A 20,120-nucleotide genomic window follows, 5' to 3' on the forward strand; every position below is an offset into this window, starting at 1 on the left:
TATTTTTCTCACATTACAGAATCAATTTATGAGTGGGTTGGTTATTGATTATTACTGCAAATATTGAATATACTCCAAGTCACTTTGTTTACCCTGAAATAATAGTCCAGTCAATTGAAGGATTAAAAAGGACACATTTGGGTCAAGATAGCAGAATAAAAATGCCCACCTTTCTTTCCCAAAGGTCTATATAAACAATTACATTGAGATAAGTGATAAATACAGCTGGATATGTATGGTATGAAGGGATTTGGGATGTACTGTAACATCAGGAAGATGATATAGTAATTTCTGAAGAAGAGTTACATTATTGGTGTCTCTTCAAGTAGACCTGTAAATTCCTAAAGGACAGAAACTTGTCTTAAACTTCTCTATGTTATCCAGCACCACTTATAGTATATGTATCAGGTCCTCAGATCAATGAATTATCTGTTCTTCAATTACATATTTAACTAAGTCTATCACTACCTTAAACATATCAGTACATTTCTTCACGTACCTTTTCTTTCATAGGTTTTATTTCTACCTCATCCACCTTTTTTTCCAGTTGGCTTTCTAGCTTTTTAATTTTCTTTTGGAGTTCTTCAATTAAACTTTGTTTGTTATCTGTCAGAGCTTTGCCCTGAAAAATAAGATGTATTTTTACATTTTACAAATAAAAAGGTATCAAACAAAATACATAATAAATACTCCAGTTGTAGAAACTTCTGAGACTACAGCTAACCATGCTTTCTAAATGACACTATTGATATTTCAGAATAACATGGCAGCTACTTCTGTATTTTAATAAGATATGCTAACCTAAAACTACAAATACAGTAAAGGTCACTGAGAGAATTAGCAACTACATTAATCAAAGTGATTTGAAAGCTAGTTTCAGCAAATATTATAGACAGAATTAAAAAGTGGGAATAAACTACTAACTGTACATTATAAATCAAAACATTAGCACAACTAAATATAAAATTACCTGTAATCCACTGGTTAATCTTTTAATTTGCCTTTTCAGTTCATCATTCTCTTGATCAGTTCCATCTTTCTCTCTAAGCATTTTATTATAGGCTTTTTGTTTTTTTTGTAGTTCACTGGTTAAGTCACTCAAATTATCAGTTAGTGAGTTCTCTCTGTTTTTACTTGTTTTAAGAGCTTCTTTAAGTTTTAAATTTTTTTCGCATAAATCTTCAACTTGTGACTAATACAAGGTAAAGAAAGGTTTAATTCATGAATCTTCAGCAAGTATCAATGATAAAAGCAACAATAATAGAGAAAGTACACCATTAGTACTTACTAAGAAGAAAGTTTAGTCTAAATTTTTAAGCACATACATGCAAAAAAAACACCACAAACTACATAAATTTTTCTAGCTTTATTTCAAATGAACCAAGTCTACTTTGAGGAGGAAAAAAAAAAAACATGAAGAAGCAGTCTAAAGTAATTCATCTTTAACAAACACCCTAGAACTAAAATTTTATCAAATAAGCAAATGTTTCATTATGGCTGAATTAATTCATTAGAAAAACAAGTACATATCAACGTACACAGCAATTTCTTTTTTGAACACTGAAGTATAGGAGTAATATAAAACAAAATCTCTTTAAGTAGTTTCTAATCTACTTTGTAAAGACAAGACACAAAAGGGTAGCTCACAATACTAGACAGTATATATAAGCCACTAGAAAGGAGTTCTTAGCTGTCCCATATAGTAACATTGATGGGAATACTGGTACTTATTATATGTTTTGTTGAATAAATATTACAGGCCAAAAGGGATTACCAATAGCACTAATAGGAAACTAGTAGTATTATAGCGCAATTATAAGAAAAACAAACTCTCCTGGAGAGTCAAAAAAGGCTTCAAGAAAAATGACTGGAAGAATGTAAAGAATTCAGAGAAGAAATTTCAGGCAAAGAGAAAGGTACTGAAGAAGACATCATCAAAGGGCTATACCTATTTATAAATTTATCACTGAATGGATTTTTACTGTCAACTATGCTAATAATCTTGATAGGCACAACAGATTTTAAAAATCTGACTAAAATCCAGTCCTTACATGGTTTAACGGCAATGAAGGGTATACGGTTTAATGGTGACAAAGGGTATATACAAATAAACCAAGAGCAAATAAAAATTACAAACAAAATAAAACATATACAAAGTAGATTTTTCATTTTACTCAAAATATACTATATGAAACTTTATGCAAAGAAATTTGAAAATCATCATTAAATGTAAATGTTTCGGAGAAAAAATTTTATACAGTACCAAACTTAACAATTGGGTAAGAAAATAATAAAATACATTGTCAAAAAATAATAAATAACTTCAAAAAAAGGCTTTAAAGTTAGGCAGCTCTGTAGATTAAATGTCAAGGACCACATGATTTCCAAAAACTATTTCAGGGGCTAAAAAGGGAAAGCTAACTAACTCATATTATGAACTTAGCAAAAACTAAACGGAAAATTCTGAAAAGGCAAAAGAAATAAAACAAAACAAAGGAATCTGTACACCTATCTCACTTATCAATATAGACTTTAAAATCCTAAGAAAAATGTTTCTTTAATTTAATTCTTAGGAGAAATAGCTTATAATGGCCTATCCTTTGCTAATCCCCAAGATGATATTCAGTGAGTACAATAAAGATGCTTAGTGTTCAAAACTGTGTGTAGGACTTCCCTGGTGGCGCAGTGGTTAAGAATCCGCCTGCCAATGCAGGGGACACAGGTTCAATCCCTGGTCTGGGAAGACTGCACATGCCACAGAGCAACTAAGCCCGTGCGCCACAACTACTGAAGCCCTCGCGCCTAGAGTCTATGCTCCACAACAAGAGAAGCCACCGCAATGAGAAGTCTGCGCACTGCAACGAAGAGTGGCCCCCGCTCACTGCAACTAGAGAAAGCCTGCACGCAGCAACAAAAACCCAAGCAGCCAAAAATAAATAAATAAATTTATTAAAAATAAACCCAAGTGTGTGGACATGTGTATATCCACCAATAATTCATTAGAATAAATTCCCTATTCATTATTAAAATTACTATATATCCAAGTGGATTCTCTTCCAATGGGAATTAGGAGGAATTCTGTTATATTAACGCACATGTTGATACTCACCTTTAGCTCTTTAGTATGTCGATCCACAATCTGTTGAACATTGAGATTTGCCTCTTTCTGAGAAGTCGTGGAAATAATACGTTCTTCAGCTGCTGCTGTCATTTCTGCCCGAAGTTCCAAAAGTGCCCGACTAAGGGCCTAAAAGTTACAACATACATAATTTTTTTGAAAAATTGGTATTTTATATAAGCAATACAAAATATACATAAGCTTTATTACTTTAAACTGTTTTCCTAAAATACCATGCGTTTAATCAAACAGAATTCACAAACTAACAACCCAACTTTTTCAAATGAATTTCCTGTAGTAAGTGAACTCAATTCTCTCCAAACTGAGTGTGAGAATTCAAAATCTTGACAATAATAATTGTGAGAACCCAGCATCAAATCAAGCAATCTGTACTACAAAACCCAGGCATGTTTTGTTTTCAAACTTCCAAGTTGAAATATTTATTTAAATTACTCTTAGTACATACTTCCATGTGAAATTAATTGAATTTAAGTAGACAAGGAAAGTTACAAGATTAGAAGACTTAAAATTGGCCGATAAATTTCATGAGCTAGCATAGAAAAACAGCAGCACCTTCTAAAACAGTTAAGTATATAAAAATCTGAGATAAATAAAAAAACTAATAAATCTGTTAATCCACTGACCAACTCCTTTTCATAACACTATCTCTGCGATCTCCTTCGTTAATCTTTCCTCGTCTTATCCTAATTCCCTCTTAATCCCCAAAGTTACTTAAAATTTTTCAATTATTCAAATTGTTCAAAATAGCCTCGGTAACACACAATCCTAATAGGAAAGGAGAGAAAATAAATAATGTAATGAAGATATCCCTTTATTTCCTACAGCTAACCCACAAGTCAGGTTGAAAACATAAAAAGATAAATTAGACTATATCTGAACTTTAAAAAGAACACCAATCTATAAAGTTATTTAAAAGAATTATAAAGATCCAACCCTGCTCAAGATAAGGCTTATACTTTTTATTATGAGAGAGATACATACTATCTATCATCTTCTACAAATCTTCTGTAAAAGCAATCTACCACGTTTTTCTTAAATATTGATAATTTTCTATTGTTACTTACTTTTTGTTGTTTCTCTTTCAAGGCTAATTGGCTCTTCAGCCTTTCTACTAGATTCCTCATTGTAGTTGTCGGAGCTCTTGAATTTGCTTCTTTTTGAGCCTGAAGTTCAGATTTTAAACTCTGCGACTCCTTTTGTGACTGAGCCAGAAGACACCTCAAATCCTCTACTTGTGCTTTTATTTGTTTCACTTCATCTGCATGATTTTCTTGGAGCCTAATATAAAGCAAACATATGTGCTTAATAGAGCAGTTGCTGCAATTAACAATTTGATTGACACAAATTTTACAAAGAACAAACGTTTGGTCCTCAGCAACCTTAAAATCTAAGATTTGATCCAAATCCAAAAGATGAACAGTTCTTTTTTCTACTTAACTACTCTTAAACTTAACATAAAATAGAGTTTGTTCTTCCAGTTTCTACTATTTTTTGCAGCAATTGCATCAAGTAATTTGTGGCTCTAGATGAAATAATATAGAGAATGAACAAAATAACACTTTAAATGTTATGGTTCCTGAGAGATGTGACTATTTCCTTTGTATCAGGGATTTCTCAACCATGGCACTATTGACATTTTTGACTGGATAATTCTTCACTGGGGTGGGGGTTACTGTCCTATGCATTTTAAAACATATTTAGCAGCATTCCTTGCTTCTACCAACCAGATGCCAGAAGTACCTCCTAGTTGTTCATCAAAAATCTCTACAGACAATAACAAATGTCCCTGGAGGGGGGAGAGGAGAGCAAAATTACTTTCGCTTGAGAACCACTGCCCTATAATGACATGTTACAAAGACAAAATATAAATTCACAGAAATCACATGTATTACGGTTCTAAAGTCACTAGTATTGTATCTATAACTCTATCTATAGCTGTATTCTATATAGAAGTAGATACTATCAAAAGACTTAGTTAACTAATCCTACTGCTCATTCAGTATTAATTAGCCTTACAAACTGAATTATATCCAGTTCACTGTGCTTATATAGACACTGCAGAAATAAGGTCACCAATATGGAGATTCAAATGATTCAACTTTGATCAGTGAGAGGAAGGTCTGTTAAACCACGAACATGTATTAAACACTCTGAGACTTGCTGCTTATAGCAAAAACTTAAGTCACTTTAAATAATCATCAAATTGTAAAACTACAAGGTTTCACTAAAAAATGACAAAGAACTATAATTTCTTAAGATGCATTAAAATATGTATGCCAATGTGCACACAGAGAATAGAAGTATAATTTTAGGCTAAAATGACACGGTAAGGTACAAAACAACAACTTCAAGTATTTCATGTGGCAAAAAATTATGTATACAAGGTAATGTCAAAAAAATGATTATTTTCTACATCCAGGAAATTAGATTCAGAAATGCAAGAAATTTTATGCTCTAAAATATAACAGAAACTTACTATATCAAAAATAGCATCTCATGTATAAAATTTAACAGAATGGGGAAAATTAGATTGAAAATATACCATATGCTATTGCTAATTCTCTTTTCTCTTAGAGAATAACTTATTTAAAGTAGCAGCTTCTTAAGCACAAATAGTGTTAGTTTTGTCAGAAGCATCTTGGATAAATGAAAAAAGAATCAAAGGTTCTAATAAGGGCTTCAGAGATGGAATGGAATTATAAGTCAAGTAGTTAACTTTCTTATTTTTTTCATATAAGAAACTGAGCCTCAGAAAGTTCTACAATGATTACAAAATACCTAAATATAAACCTATTTTAGTTTTAAAATACACATTCTGATAAATGGTTGAACAATGTTTAGAATCTCTAATATAGAGAATGCTGTGAGCCCTCTGCTGTCACTGTGGTTAATAAAAAAGATTGGTTAATTTTTCATTCAACAAATATTTGAGCCTTTAATGTATGCCAGAAACTGTTATAGGTATGTAAATAAAAGTTTTATATTTATATGTTACTTTACCATTTTCAAATTACTTCGACATACATCATCATTTGGCCTTTATATAACCACCTTGAAAGAGCCAGGGTGAGTACTGTCATTTCACTTTTTAGATAATAAAATGGAAATTTAAAAAGGTCAAAGATGAGATTCTATACAAGAATCTGAGTTGGCTCTTGAGTCAGACTGACTAGATTCAAATCGTGGCTTTCCCATCTTCTCCTAGGCATGTTACTGAGGCTTCCTATAGCCTAGTTTCCTAACTGCAAAACGGAGTGAACATCCTATGTCACAAGTAGTACTGCGTATAAAATGAGATAAATATTCAACATTTTGAGAACAGTGCATGACATAACAAATGCTTACATTTATCTTTATTATATCATTATTCCCATTTGCCAATATCTATATTTCTAAGACTTACCGTAATTTGATACTTTCAAACTCTTTGACTTTTAGTTCAGTGACTTCTTTTTGTCTCTCTAAATCCTGAGATACTTTTTTTAGTTTGATCACAAGTGAGGAGAGAGAGTCATCTTGTTCTGCTACTCTCTGTTCCATCTCAGCCAAACGAATAAAATGCTTGTTGGTAGGAACTGGAGTAGGAGACTGTTTTATTAAATCCTATGAAATATGGTTGGTTATATTAGCCATGAGCAGGTACAATGCAATGCCATAGTTACTCCATAATTTTAACTTGGTTCCTTAAATGATCAAAATATAATATCAAATCTAAAATGTAATGATTTAATAGGTAATGAAGGCTTAAAGAAGATAGGAAATATAGATCTTATTCTTTGTATTCCCAGTATCTGGCAAAGTGCCTACATGTAGTGGAGGATCAATAAATAAATATTGATTTAATTAATGAGTTAAGCCTTGAGGAAGCTAAGGTTTGCTTAAGGTCATTTCGTACATATAGAATACAATGATCAAAAGAGGCAAGAATGAACTGAATTCAGAACATGGAAAACAGTTAGACACAGGTAAACTTAATGTGCAGATTTGAAAAGAACAACTGAGGTCAGATCATGGAAGGCTTTGAGTACGTGGCTAAGAAACATGATTTTGTAGGCAGCAGTAAGCTACTAACAAATGTCGGTCTAGGGAAAATAATGATTAGAGCTGTGTCTTCAGAAGATTATTCTGGCAAAAAAAAAGGTAGGATGGCTTCTAGTCCAAAAAAAAAAGGAGAGCTAAATTTTCAATTGCATGGTCTCAAAAATCAATAAAGAATAGAACAAAGTTCTTAGAATCTTACCCAGGTTGTTTCTTTGAATTTACTGAGTGAACTATCAGCCTGTACTTCTAATTTATGATAAAGAATATGAAGTTCCTCTTCATGTTTCTTAACAATTTCTCTTTGTTCCTGTTTTACAAGAAATCAAAACTATATCTTACATTATGATTCAAATAAATTCACATTCTAAAGGTCTTAAAGATTTTCTTATCTTTACCTTCTAAAATCCTTATGAGATAGGGAAGGAACAACATCTGCATGTATATATTTATACCTGCATACATTTCCCCTAGCTTGTCATGTTCAAACTGACAAGCCCAGCCTTAGAGCATAATTTATTCTTAATATTAGAATAATATGTATCCATCAGCTTTTAACTTGTTTCTAGCAAATTTTTAAATGTCAGATTTTTTTCCCCTCCAAGTTCTAGAAAATTTGATTTCCACTGAAACCTGTGTGACAGATTTCATTCTAACTTACTGCTTTAGTCTTTACCTACTAACTCAAATGATATTTTTCAAAATCACACAGTTGCACCATGAAAGCCATTAGCAATTTAGTCGGTCCATAACACAACTGCCAGTTTTACTGACAGATCTGTAATCCAATCACGTGAAAGTAACAATACCTGAATAGAATCATTTGAAAATAAGAAATGAAATACCACTTCAGGGCAGAACAATATTTGGCATTTGTCTAAAAAACATCATAATAAATAAAAGAGCATAACATAATATAATAAAATACCTCTCTGGCTTTTTCTAGAAGATGTTGATACTTCTTTAACACTTCTTCCTTTTGATTTAACCTTGCTTGCATGTTTGCAATGGTCTGATGAGCAAGTTTCAATGTGTGATGAGATTTTGGTTCCACCTCTTTTCTTCCTAGCTCAGCAATAAGCTTTTCTCGTTCTGCAGTGGCAGGCAATCGAAGCCTCAGTTCATTAATTACTTTGTCTCTTGACAGAATATTTTCCTCTGCTAACCGTAAAGCAGATTCTTTTGTTTTTAGCTTCTGCAATGATCAAATCATAAAAAAACACATTTTTCTTTTAAAAATGCTTCATCTGAATTTTAGTCAGATTAGCTATAAGCAAGGAAAGGAGTTTCATTTTATTTTTCACATCATACTTATAATAGCCAAATGATACTTAATAAGATTAATCGACTGTATTTCTATGTGACAGCAGTTATCTACATGGATATTTTACTTATTTGTAAGATTATCATGTGTTAGAAACTTCACTGTTATGATGAAAATGAAATTTAGTTACAGTACTTTATTTAGGTCTTATAGATTTAGAACTAGAAATGTGTGGTGGTGATAGATTTAGAAAGTAAATGTAATAACCTATAAAGTCAACAAAGTATAAAAATTGGAATTTTAGTGGCCTGAGTCAATGGGTCACTATTATAAAATCTGCAGTTTATCAAAACAAAACAGAAGAAAGTGTGTTCTCCTCAACAGAATTAAGGCAGATATTTAAAATCTAGTAACTCAGCAGCAATACACATAAACAACAAATTTACAATTACAGAAGACAAGCTAAGTTTCCTCAGTTGGTTTAAAAGTGCACAATTTAAAAAATTATTTTAAATGTATTTACAGTTAATATGATTTTCATTTTAGTTGACATCTAAACATACTCGGTTTATACTATTTTCTGTAGAATTTAATAAAGAAGACAGATCTAATCATCTATTAACCAAATTTAAGACCTAGGTTAAACTAAGAAATAATTTCTAATTTACCTTCAAACCCTTTAACTATCTACAAAAAGGAATAAACTGAAAATTGATTCAGAATATAAAACATGCACTTCAAAATAAAACATAAAAATAAACAAGGATGAAAACAATTCTTGATCATAGTGGGAAGGAAATACATTGTTCATAAAGCTACAGTCAAATGCTCTTTCTGTTTCCTTTCATGCTAGCAACTGAAGAACATGCCCAAAAGTGGCAAATAATGATTAAAAGGAGAGTAATTTCAAATTAGCCATATCTGCTGTTCTTTATCAGCTACTAGCAACGTTATAGGAGAATAAAAAAGGAGAGCAGAATAAGCAACAGATTCATCATTTTATGCTTCATCCTCATTTAAAAATATTACTTAGAAAGAGCCACAAGCATACCTAATAATGCACTAATCAAAATTCTTCTAATTACCTCTTCTAGTGATTTGCACGTTGCCTGTGTTTCTAGGATTATTCGAATATTCTCCTTAATTTTTCTTAGAGCAATCTCAAGTTGATTTGGAAGGGGCAAACTAGGGTCTGGTATTGATCCTGTAGCCTCTTCAAACTATTGAGAAATAGAATTTTTTTTAAAAAGCAGTTGCAGCATTGAGAAGAACAATATTTATTTTTACAACTATATGACATGACATGGTTAAACTCCACTTATAGTTGAAACATAAAAAAGATACCATCAATTAAAATTCCATCCGACTTTAGAAAATATTTCTATTTGTTAACATTATAGGCCATGCTACAGAGTAGCAAACAAGACTAATCATTCATACCTTTAGTGCTGCATTTAGTATTTCATTTTGCTGACGGTCAAAATCATCTAGTTGACGTTCTAGCTCAACTTCTCTCTGATCCCAGGCCATTTGTCTTTCTTCGTGAAACTGAAAAAAGACAGTTTGGGTCAGACACACACAGAGATACTCACCAGGAATTTTTACATACATTTTTCTTATTTAATCCTCATAACAACCCTTTGAGGTCACTACTATTTTCATTTTATGGAAAAAGGAAGTAAATTCAGAGATGAAGTGATTTGCCTAATGATCTCTGTGATCAGAGACAGGCAGATGTGGAGTCAGGATTTCAATCCATCCATGTACCACCCATCCATCCATTCATCCAAAACACGTTTAATGACACATGCTGTGTGGCAAGCACTATTCAAGACAAATGAGAACACAGCAGTGAACAAAACCAAGTACCTTTCACTACAAAACTTATATACTATTGAGGGGGAGACAGTCAATAAACAAGTAAGTATGTAATATGTCAGAGGGTGATGAGTGCTATGGAGTAAAATGAAACTAGGTAATCCCTATTCAGGGAATCTTGATGATAAGATTTACTGTTGTAGACTAAGTGGCTAGTGAAGGCCTCACTGATAAAGTAAGACTTTTGAGTTAAGACCAGAAGGCAATGAAAGCATTATCAATACTGTTATCTGGGGTAAGAACAATCTAAGCAGAAGGAACAACAGAATTTCTGAAGCAAGCAAGCATGTGCTTAGTGAATATCATCTGCCTCCAAAGCTTTTGTGCTTTATTCTACACCAAGCTGCCTTCTCCTATTCCATCAGTGAGAGCCAGTAGAAACTTGTAACCGTGAAAAGTCAAATAACTAATATTAAAATAAAAATTAACTCACCAAATAAGTTTGCTTATGAATTATTCCTTTCAAGACTATTAATGCAACTAAATAAATATGTAGTTTTAGAATAGTTTAAAAAATAAGAAACAGGGGCTTCCCTGGTGGCGCAGTGGTTGAGAGTCCGCCTGCCGATGCAGGGGACACGGGTTCATGCCCCGGTCCGGGAGGATCCCACGTGCCACGGAGCGGCTGGGCCCGTGAGCCATGGCCACTGAGCCTGCGCGTCCGGAGCCTGTGCTCCGCAACGGGAGAGAGGCCACAACAGTGAGAGGCCCGCGTACCGCAAAAAAAAAAAAAAAAAAAAAGAAAAAGAAACAGAATATTTTATAACAATAATAATGGGAGCTACACTCAATTAGGAAAATAATGTAGTCACCCATGCAATGTTGTTATGTTAAAAATCTTAGCAACAAATACGAAAGTAAATATGAAATGAAACCTTATTCTGCTGCACAATATCTTCCTCCAGACTACTGATTGTATGTTCATATTCAGAAATTATATTATTCAAATATTTTATTTCTTCTTTATCTTTGACTAATTCTCGACTGAGTTTAAGCTCTTGAAGACGGAGTTCTTCTATCTTCGTATGCCAAATGATTACCTGAAGATTTACAATTATATATACAAATGTAAATACTATATAAACAAATACTTCTCCACTAATCTTAATGATTTTAATTCAAATTAATGGACATTCTATAACAAAATAAGATATAAAATTATCCTTGGTTGTTCCACAAGGAAAAGTTTATTTAGAATTTCCAGACTTTTCTAATATGTGGGATCTTAACATAAAACATTTTTCAAATGATGTTGGAATGGGTATCACTAACATTCACTTTAATTTATTCATTTACTTTCATATATTTACTGGGTCCTTAGTGTATGTATGTAATTGCAACATTCATTTTACTTTCATAAATAAAAATCCTAAATGTTTCTAGTCTAGTGAATAAAATTTCAAAATAATTATTTTTCATTTAATTCCTTCCAAATGAGGGCAAAAACACAATTATATTAAAAAATAAATGTGGGCCTACTACTTGTAAATAATTTTAAACATAATAATTATGAAGAGTAGAATTCAACTAACCACTATAATGTTTAAGAATAATTATAATTAGTATTTAATTAATATATAAACTTTCCTAGAGTGTTTAAAATTCTTTGATATTATACAATCTAAGCATTTCTATTGAAACCATGGCTTAGAGGAGTCTCATTTTATTTATAAAAAGATATCCAAATAGCCCAAACTCCTAATTTATAAAACCTGAATTAATAAATTATACATGGAATTTTGTTCATATATTAAGCATTATTCACATAGGCACATATTAACTCAAAGTTATTATGTAACTCTTTTGAAAATACTGAACTTAAAATCAATGTTTTACCTTTTGGGCTCCCCTGGCATCCTTTAAAGTGCTTATTAACTCTTCCAGCCCCTTTAACTTTAATTCCATCTCCAGTGTTTTGTTCTTCATATTTCTATGTTCTTGTTGAGAATTTTTCATTTCTTGCATTATCTTCAGTTTGTCGTTTTGTAACTGAATCATTGTTTTAGAGAACGTTTCCTGCTGTGCCAAGGGTAAAGCTCCACTAAATTGCCGTCGTAGAGACTGAATTGTTTGGCGCAGATGCGTTGCTCTGTTTCTCCCCTCCAAACGGGCAGAATAGAGAGCTTGTTCTTTTTCATCAAGTTTCTGCTCTAAACGCAAATTATGGGCCTCCATCTTCTGCAGCTTAGATGTAACCGACTCCAACTTGCCAAGAGTGGTAGCCTCACTAACTTGAAGAGAGACAAGGTGTTGGTGCAGCTTGGCAATTAGTGCCTTTTCATCAGACTGTGCCTAATATAAAAAATATATGTTTGTAGGAAGTTTCAAAAGTTTTCCCAATGAAACTTATCATGGATTTAAAACCACAATTTACTAAATAAAATTTAAAACAGGGTGCGACATGAGATCCTACAAAAATCTAACCTTGCTTTAAAACAAATTGCAAAAGAAGTGTAGAAACCTAGAATCAAACTTATTTAAAATCTAAATCTGGCATCTAACAGTTGGAATATTACTGTTTTTTTGAAAACTTCCATATATTAATAACAGTATTGATAATAATACTAATGCAGACAATGTGGGTTTTTTTATCCTAAAAAAATTTATAATGTGAGAATATGTGAAAAACTATATATAAATACAAGAGAAAATATTGTTATGAAAGACATGTTTCTCCTCACTGTCTGGACTTTGATCAGCAACCAGTACAATGCATCTGTAAGCATTTAAATGCTTTTCTGTGTTATGAATGGCATTTCAAATTAAGGAGTTTTTCTAATCAACTTTCAACTAACAAAAATAGGAGCCTCTATCTGATATATCCTCTGATTAAAACTACAGAATCATCCCAATATCTAATGTAAATTTAGGAAAAAGAAAAGAATCTATATAGAAGAGTTAATGCTGCACATACCTGATAGCCTAACAGCTGCGTTCTGATGGACTCTACTTCCTTTTCCCTGGACTGTTGTTGTGCACTCAAAATTTCAACTTGCCTTTTGGCAATGTCAGAAATCTCTTTTAGTCTAGGAAGTGATAAGATACTTCAGATACTATTGCATACATTTTCTAAGTAAATAAATACTAAAATTTCAAATTTCTAGACCCTTGGAAAAGCCATTAGTTTGCAGCATCTCTTCTTTGTATGAAATACTAAAGTAAAATTTCCTGAACTGTTTCATGAAACATAATTCCATGAGGAGTTAACAAATGTTCTGTAAAAAATACTCCATTCCCGGGCTTCCCTGGTGGCGCAGTGGTTGAGAGTCCGCCTGCCGATGCAGGGGACACGGGTTCGTGCCCCGGTCCGGGAAGATCCCACATGCTGCGGAGCGGCTGGGCCCGTGAGTCATGGCCGCTGAGCCTGCGCGTCCGGAGCCTGTGCTCCGCAACGGGAGAGGCCGCAACAGTGAGAAGCCCGCATACCGCAAAAAAAAAAAAAAACAAACAAACAAACCCAAACCTCCATTCCCAACATTCCTCTCCCTTGAAGACTCATATACATATCCTATCAAATGCTCTGAGAAGTTCTACAGTAAAAACTTATTTCAACCTGTACACATATAGCATTTTCCAAATGTATATGGTCAAAGAACTCCTCTCTCACACTTTTTTTCATGAGATGTTTATTATTATGGTTTGGTATAGCTGGAATAAGGTATTAAGTAGGCTTACTTGATAAACTGTACAGTTAAGAATACAGAAATTTAAAATTGCCAGGTTCCCTAGATCAACTAATGATGTTTTGATTTGCTTTATTTTAATTTGCTAGTTACCAGAAATGTGAAAAAGAGATTACACAATTACAACAATTGCAAAAAAGGGTGGAGCTTGATGGTAAGTTATTAAATTTCCTATATGACTATGTTGATAAGATTAAACAGGTAAAATAAAATGCATTTTACTTTAGGCTGGAATAATTTTAGTTCAGCGTAACAGATAAGTCAGGTTTCCTCATATTGATTGGAAGCTCTTACCCCCAGTTATATAAGTTTTCACCAATTAAAATATAACAAAATGAGTAATTATAAATTAGTTTACTTCAAAAGATGAAGTACATGTGGTGAACGGAAGAATAAAAAAATGGGGTCATTCACAGTGAAAAGGGCTGGGAATAACTGATATTCCCAAAAAGACTATCAAGACTCTAAAACAGTGGCTATAAATTTATGGGTAAGCCATAAACCCTTCTTACTAATTATTTGTACTAGACAGATCAACTCAGGGATCCTCATACTCTTCTAATGAAGTAACACTTAGTTACAGAAGAGTGATTAGACAGCATCTACCTGGTATACACAGTATTTCCTCCTTACATACATTGATATTTTGAATTCTAAGAGAATAAACTGTTTCTTTAGGTAAAATGAAAACAACAGTTATCAGGGTTATTAAGTGTAATTAGATGAGTCAGTATATGTTTAATAGATGTAAACTGAATCAAAATCTGTATTTTCTTTATATTTTTACAGCAACCTAATGAAATAAGTATTATTACTCCCTTAATAAGTTAAGTTTAAACAAATTAAATGGCCACAACCCTTCCCTCCAAAAAAATATTAGTATGTGGAAAAACTGGATCTCAGAGAGTCTTGATTTCAAGTTCAGTCTTTTCTGTAATACTATTCCTGGGCTCTGAAAAATGTAAATCTTGAGAAGTTATTTCCTCTTCATATTATTACTTATGCTAGTTAAAAATCAATCTTGTTAATATTGTTTAACCCTGTTCTAATAAAAAGAAACCAGTAACAATTGCCACTAAGGATATTACCCCTTTACCACTGTAATTAGAGTTCATAAACACAAATTAGAGTAGACACAGCTAATCAAATGACTAAAAACTCTGCATGAACTTACTTTGATACTTCAACTTTTAGTTCCATTTCACTCTTCTCTAATTCTAGAATATGTTGCCTATCAGCATCACTTACTGTCTTGCTCACACTATCAGCTAATTCATCTCTTAACATCTGTTCCACTTTCTGTGCTTCCAAATTGATTTTGGTAAGCTGAGAAAAAGTAACAAAAAACGTTCAGAAACGTTAGTTTTTGGTGACGTTTTCCTTTTAATATACCTTTCAGCACACTGCAGTCCTCTTTACTTTGCATTAGTCCAGATACTGCATTGGGTGTGAAGTATTAAGAATAGACTGACGAAGATAAGGGGAGAAAAAGCCAGGAACAAATTATGAGAACTCTAGTTATATGTCAACCCACCCAAAGTCATTTATATTAATCAACTCACAATCTAATAAGATATGAATCTCTGATATTCTTAATTTACTTGAAATGCCATATGCTCATTATATTTTACTTCAACTATATCATCTATAAATAAATCTAAATAGTTAATAAAATCTTATTAATATATACTTAATGACTCATTTTAAAAAAACAAAATAACATGAATGATTTGAGAAATACACATTCTCAAGGTAAAGAAATATAAAAGTGTTACTTCATCATAAATTGTTGAATATTTGCAAACTATATTATTGCCAGCCAATTTAGTAATTTTGACCATATCGAAAGTCTAAAACTTCCTATTAGAATGAAGTCCCTGAGAGGAGAGATTACTGTCTATTTTATTTCATGCTATAACTCCAGTTCCCATACAGCATCTGGCATGTAATAGGCACTCAGAAATAATAACTGTTAAATGAAGGGATGGTAGTGGAAGGTAATTCCATTATTAAGCAAATAACATCTTTTTGCACATTAAATCTAATAATGCAATGCTGGTGAGAACTAAGAACTCAATCACAGAAATACCTGTTTTCTCTTTAAACATTTCAGATTTAAAAATACATTATTTACCCATTACATGAAACACAAGCACTATATTAATATGCTACTTCAGAGTTACAAACAAACCTCTTCGAATAATACAGTGGCTACCATGACTAATTTTTTACTCTCTAACTGCATGAAAAAAATTATAATATCAAACCTCAGCAAATTTGGTTTCCAATTCAAAATTACGTTCTTCCACTTGCTTCAATGAAGTCTTCACATGTTCATACATTTTTTGAGAATGTTCAGCCCGCTGCCTTTCATTTAATTCCTTCATCTCCAGCATAGTGATTTTTTTTGAAATAGAAACAATCTCACTATTGGTTATTGATTTCTTTGCCTTATCCATGTTAGATTCATTTCCTAAATGCAACAATACTTTGGTAAATCTCATGCTGTTCTTATCAAAAATTTATCCCAGATATTTTAGACATTGTATATTAGGAGGCAATATTGTTCTGTGGAAAACACATGAGCCTTTTGAATTATGACAGACCTGGACTCTAGTCTCAGCTCTGTTATTTCTTATCTGTATGCTGCCTATCCTAATCTCTCTGGGATTTACATGTTTCATCAATCAAATGATAATACAAATTATTCTTCATAGGATTACAGGCATACCTTGTTTCACTGTGCTTTGCTTTACGAAGCTTCGCAAATATTGCATTTTTTTGGTTTTGTTTGTTCTTAAATTGAAGGTCTGTGGCAAACAACCCTGAGCCGAGCAAGTCTGTTGGTACCATGTTTCCAACGGCATTGGCTCACTTCGTGTCTCTGTGTCACACTGGTAATCCTCACAATATTTCAAACTTTTTAATTATATTTGTTATGGTATCTATGATCAGTGATCTTTGATGTTAATATTAAGACAAAATGAAGGTTCAGATGATGGCTAGCATTTTTTAGCAATAAAGTATTTTAAAATTAGGTATGTACTTTTTTATAGACATAATACTGTTGCACACTAATAGACTATAGTATAGTGTAAACATAACTTTTATAGGTACTGGGAAACCAAAACATTCCTGTGACTCCTTTATTGCAATATTTGCTTTGTTGTGCCAATCTGGAGCCACGTGCAATATGTCCAACATATGCCTGAACTGAAATAACAATGGAAAAGATGTAGTGTAGGAGGTGTCACATGTAGATAGTCAAAAAAGGGCAAACAAATATATTTTGTTAACTGAAAGGAGATAAACTGTATAAGAGGCAATACGGTGAAGCAACACTACTTTGTGAATACAAGTGCAATGACTCAGAGTAAAAAAAGTAAAATCTGAAGCCATGTGATTTAGGGATATCACCAAGTATCTTCTTTAACCCTGACTTTTATTTGGCCTTTGTATACATCTAAGATCAAATTTTTTTTTTTTTTTTTTTTTTTTTGTGTGTGTGCTAGGCGGGCCTCTCACTGTTGTGGCCTCTCCCGTTGCGGAGCACAGGCTCTGGACGCGCAGGCTCAGCGGACATGGCTCACGGGCCCAGCCGCTCCGCGGCATGTGGGATCCTCCCAGACCGGGGCACGAACCCGCGTCTCCTGCATCGGCAGGCGGACTCTCAACCACTGCGCCACCAGGGAAGCCATAAGATCAAATATTTTACTTTAAATTATTTTATCAGTTATTATACCCTTATCTCATATATGCAGTTGTATAGCTTGTCTTTGGACACAGAAGTTTGTGGTTAAATGAAAAGAGAACGAAAGCCTCCTGATTTACCATGTAGGATTATCATTAGTTAGTCACCTTTTAAGAAGAGAAAACTAATACTTTTGCTTTGCATAACAGACATTCTCCAGGAAAAAAAATTTGGTAGTGTTTTATTTTTTTAGAGAGTCAATTAAACATACGTTCAGGGAAGTCAATTATTTTAAGGAACTAATAAGTGGTGATTTACTCTGTAAACAGTCATAACACCAATAATGCCCCCTCCTATCTTTCTAGCTTCACAAGCTTGAGTTTTATAACTGAGTTTGCTCAAAGAAATATATATATTTTTGAAACTAAACAAACTGTTTTGGTGTCTGTCTCAGCTTTAAGAAGTGCTTCATTTTGTTCTGTATGTGTCTTTAAATAGTATATGATTTTAGAATAGCTGCTGCAAGCAGTGATCAAATAACTAACAGTAATGGTATTGAAAGAAGCTAAAAGTGTTAGGAAACCATTATGGTATAGAGACTCGTTCAGGCAACCCTAAGCACCATGAAGGAAAGAAAAACAAATTGCAGTAAATACAGATATACAAGGAACATAAAAACTCTTCTCCATTCTCTTTAGTGCTAAACTTTGATAATGAAAAAAGGCACATCACAGGGGCTGCAATAGACACTAGTCTACTCTATATTCTTGTGTTTGGAGTGTCCTAGAGAGAGGGTAACAGCCCAACACCATTCAATTCCTGCATGAAAAAAGCTAAAAAAGTGACACTTTTAAACAAAGATATAAGGGCAACAGGAAATAAAAGCTTTTAAACTTCAGTGATATATTGTGGAGTTCCAGAATTTGGAGGGAAGCTTCTCATGCCTCTGTTCAGAATTGAGGGGTTGACATTCGAACCTTGGCTTTGGAAGACAGGCAATGGTGAGGTCATTCCAAGATAAGGAAAGGGCTTAAACAAAGATATTTAAACCACCTCAGGGCTGCCTCTCCACAGAATCTTGCTGGAGGCTGTACTTCTCTGGCTTGTCACAGAGCACTACAGGATGCATTCAGTGCGCTCTTCTGGCAGCCCAGTTAACCTTTATTTTTCCTCTATAAGATTTGGACCCTAGAGCTAAACCAAGAGTTTGGAGCTAGCAAGAGTAAGGCAAGCTTGTAAAATTATAGCTATGTGCAGCTGCACAACAACAGTACTACCACTAGCAGCTGTGTTAAAGTATTTATAGAGAGAAAATTTCAGAACTAAGCTGAGTAATATAGTGGATAAACATTTGTGAAAAAATTTATTTTTTACTTATATTTTTCTGAGACGGATTGAAACTGTAAGCCTCATCTTATGGAAGATATGAACAATTCACCTATGTATGTTTGAGGTTGACAGACTTGTAAAATCTTTTAAAAAATAAAGCTAAACTTTATATTAAAAAAAAAACTTCAGTGCTATAAAGCCATGTATCAGAGAGATTAAGGTATTTGAAAATTAAGGAATTTCTATAGGGAATTCAGCACTTAATTAAAGAAACAGGATAGAATGAACAAAGAACTTACTAAAACTGTATATAATATTCTATTCTATATCTTAGTTAAAATGGTTATCTTTTGTGTAAGAGCTACATGGAAGTCAATTCACTTTTAATCTCTTAATGAATTAAAAAGTACATTTCTAAAAGTAGCTTATTTTAGACTTACCAATGTTAAGCCTCTCTAAGCTGCATGTCTCAGTTACCAATTTAATAGTAATAGAAACTTTGAATAGCATTAGCGCTAAGGTCTAGAAAACAAATTAAAACATTTTATCCAAAGGGGCAAATTTATTTGAAAATTATAAAGCATAATGCTAATGAGATAAAATTATTTAAATGTTGTGAACTAGGATAACCATTTGTAAAACTAATATGGAAAATCCTAGCAGAAGCCACAAAGATTTTAATACCCTTTAAGACAATAATATCTCTGTTAGATATAAATGAAGATGTTCATTGCAGCACGATAAGCAATAGCAAAAATTAGAAAAGCTCGAGATTTAATCACCCAAATACAGTAACTTATTGCATGAATATTTATAAGTATGATGAATAAAAAATGAAATATTTTGATATCTACTAAATAAATATAGCATATAATATTTATTATAATTTAAAGTGTATAAATATATAAGCATGTATAAGGTCATACAAAAAAATGATACAGTAGTGAAACTATGAGCAATATAAATGCTGCTCAAATTTTTCTGATGTTCTAGGTGATCTTTTAATTTAAAAATATAAAATGATATATTCCTAATATAACTTTATACAGTGAAAAAACTCATAATACTATCATTCAAATACAGGTATTTCAAAATTAT

The 20,120-nt window shown here is 32.6% G+C and overlaps 1 protein-coding gene across 1 annotated transcript in view; it reads right to left on the reverse strand.

The window, feature by feature from the left end:
- The window catches only part of CEP290 (centrosomal protein 290), a 98,970-nt gene that overhangs the window by 25,897 nt on the left and 52,953 nt on the right, over positions 1–20,120 (reverse strand). The window contains exons 28-41 of the mRNA XM_067009839.1: positions 16,270–16,475; positions 15,177–15,328; positions 13,234–13,345; positions 12,156–12,611; positions 11,195–11,359; positions 9,882–9,989; positions 9,527–9,661; positions 8,106–8,372; positions 7,380–7,487; positions 6,543–6,742; positions 4,204–4,417; positions 3,110–3,247; positions 971–1,192; positions 500–622 (exon numbers count right to left, since the gene is read on the reverse strand). Of these exons, the coding sequence (XP_066865940.1) occupies positions 500–622; positions 971–1,192; positions 3,110–3,247; positions 4,204–4,417; positions 6,543–6,742; positions 7,380–7,487; positions 8,106–8,372; positions 9,527–9,661; positions 9,882–9,989; positions 11,195–11,359; positions 12,156–12,611; positions 13,234–13,345; positions 15,177–15,328; positions 16,270–16,475 (2,606 nt within the window). The remainder of the gene's footprint in view (positions 1–499; positions 623–970; positions 1,193–3,109; positions 3,248–4,203; positions 4,418–6,542; positions 6,743–7,379; positions 7,488–8,105; positions 8,373–9,526; positions 9,662–9,881; positions 9,990–11,194; positions 11,360–12,155; positions 12,612–13,233; positions 13,346–15,176; positions 15,329–16,269; positions 16,476–20,120) is intronic.

Source organism: Kogia breviceps, chromosome 12 (assembly GCF_026419965.1).
Source record: "Kogia breviceps isolate mKogBre1 chromosome 12, mKogBre1 haplotype 1, whole genome shotgun sequence".
Taxonomy (NCBI): domain Eukaryota; kingdom Metazoa; phylum Chordata; class Mammalia; order Artiodactyla; family Physeteridae; genus Kogia; species Kogia breviceps.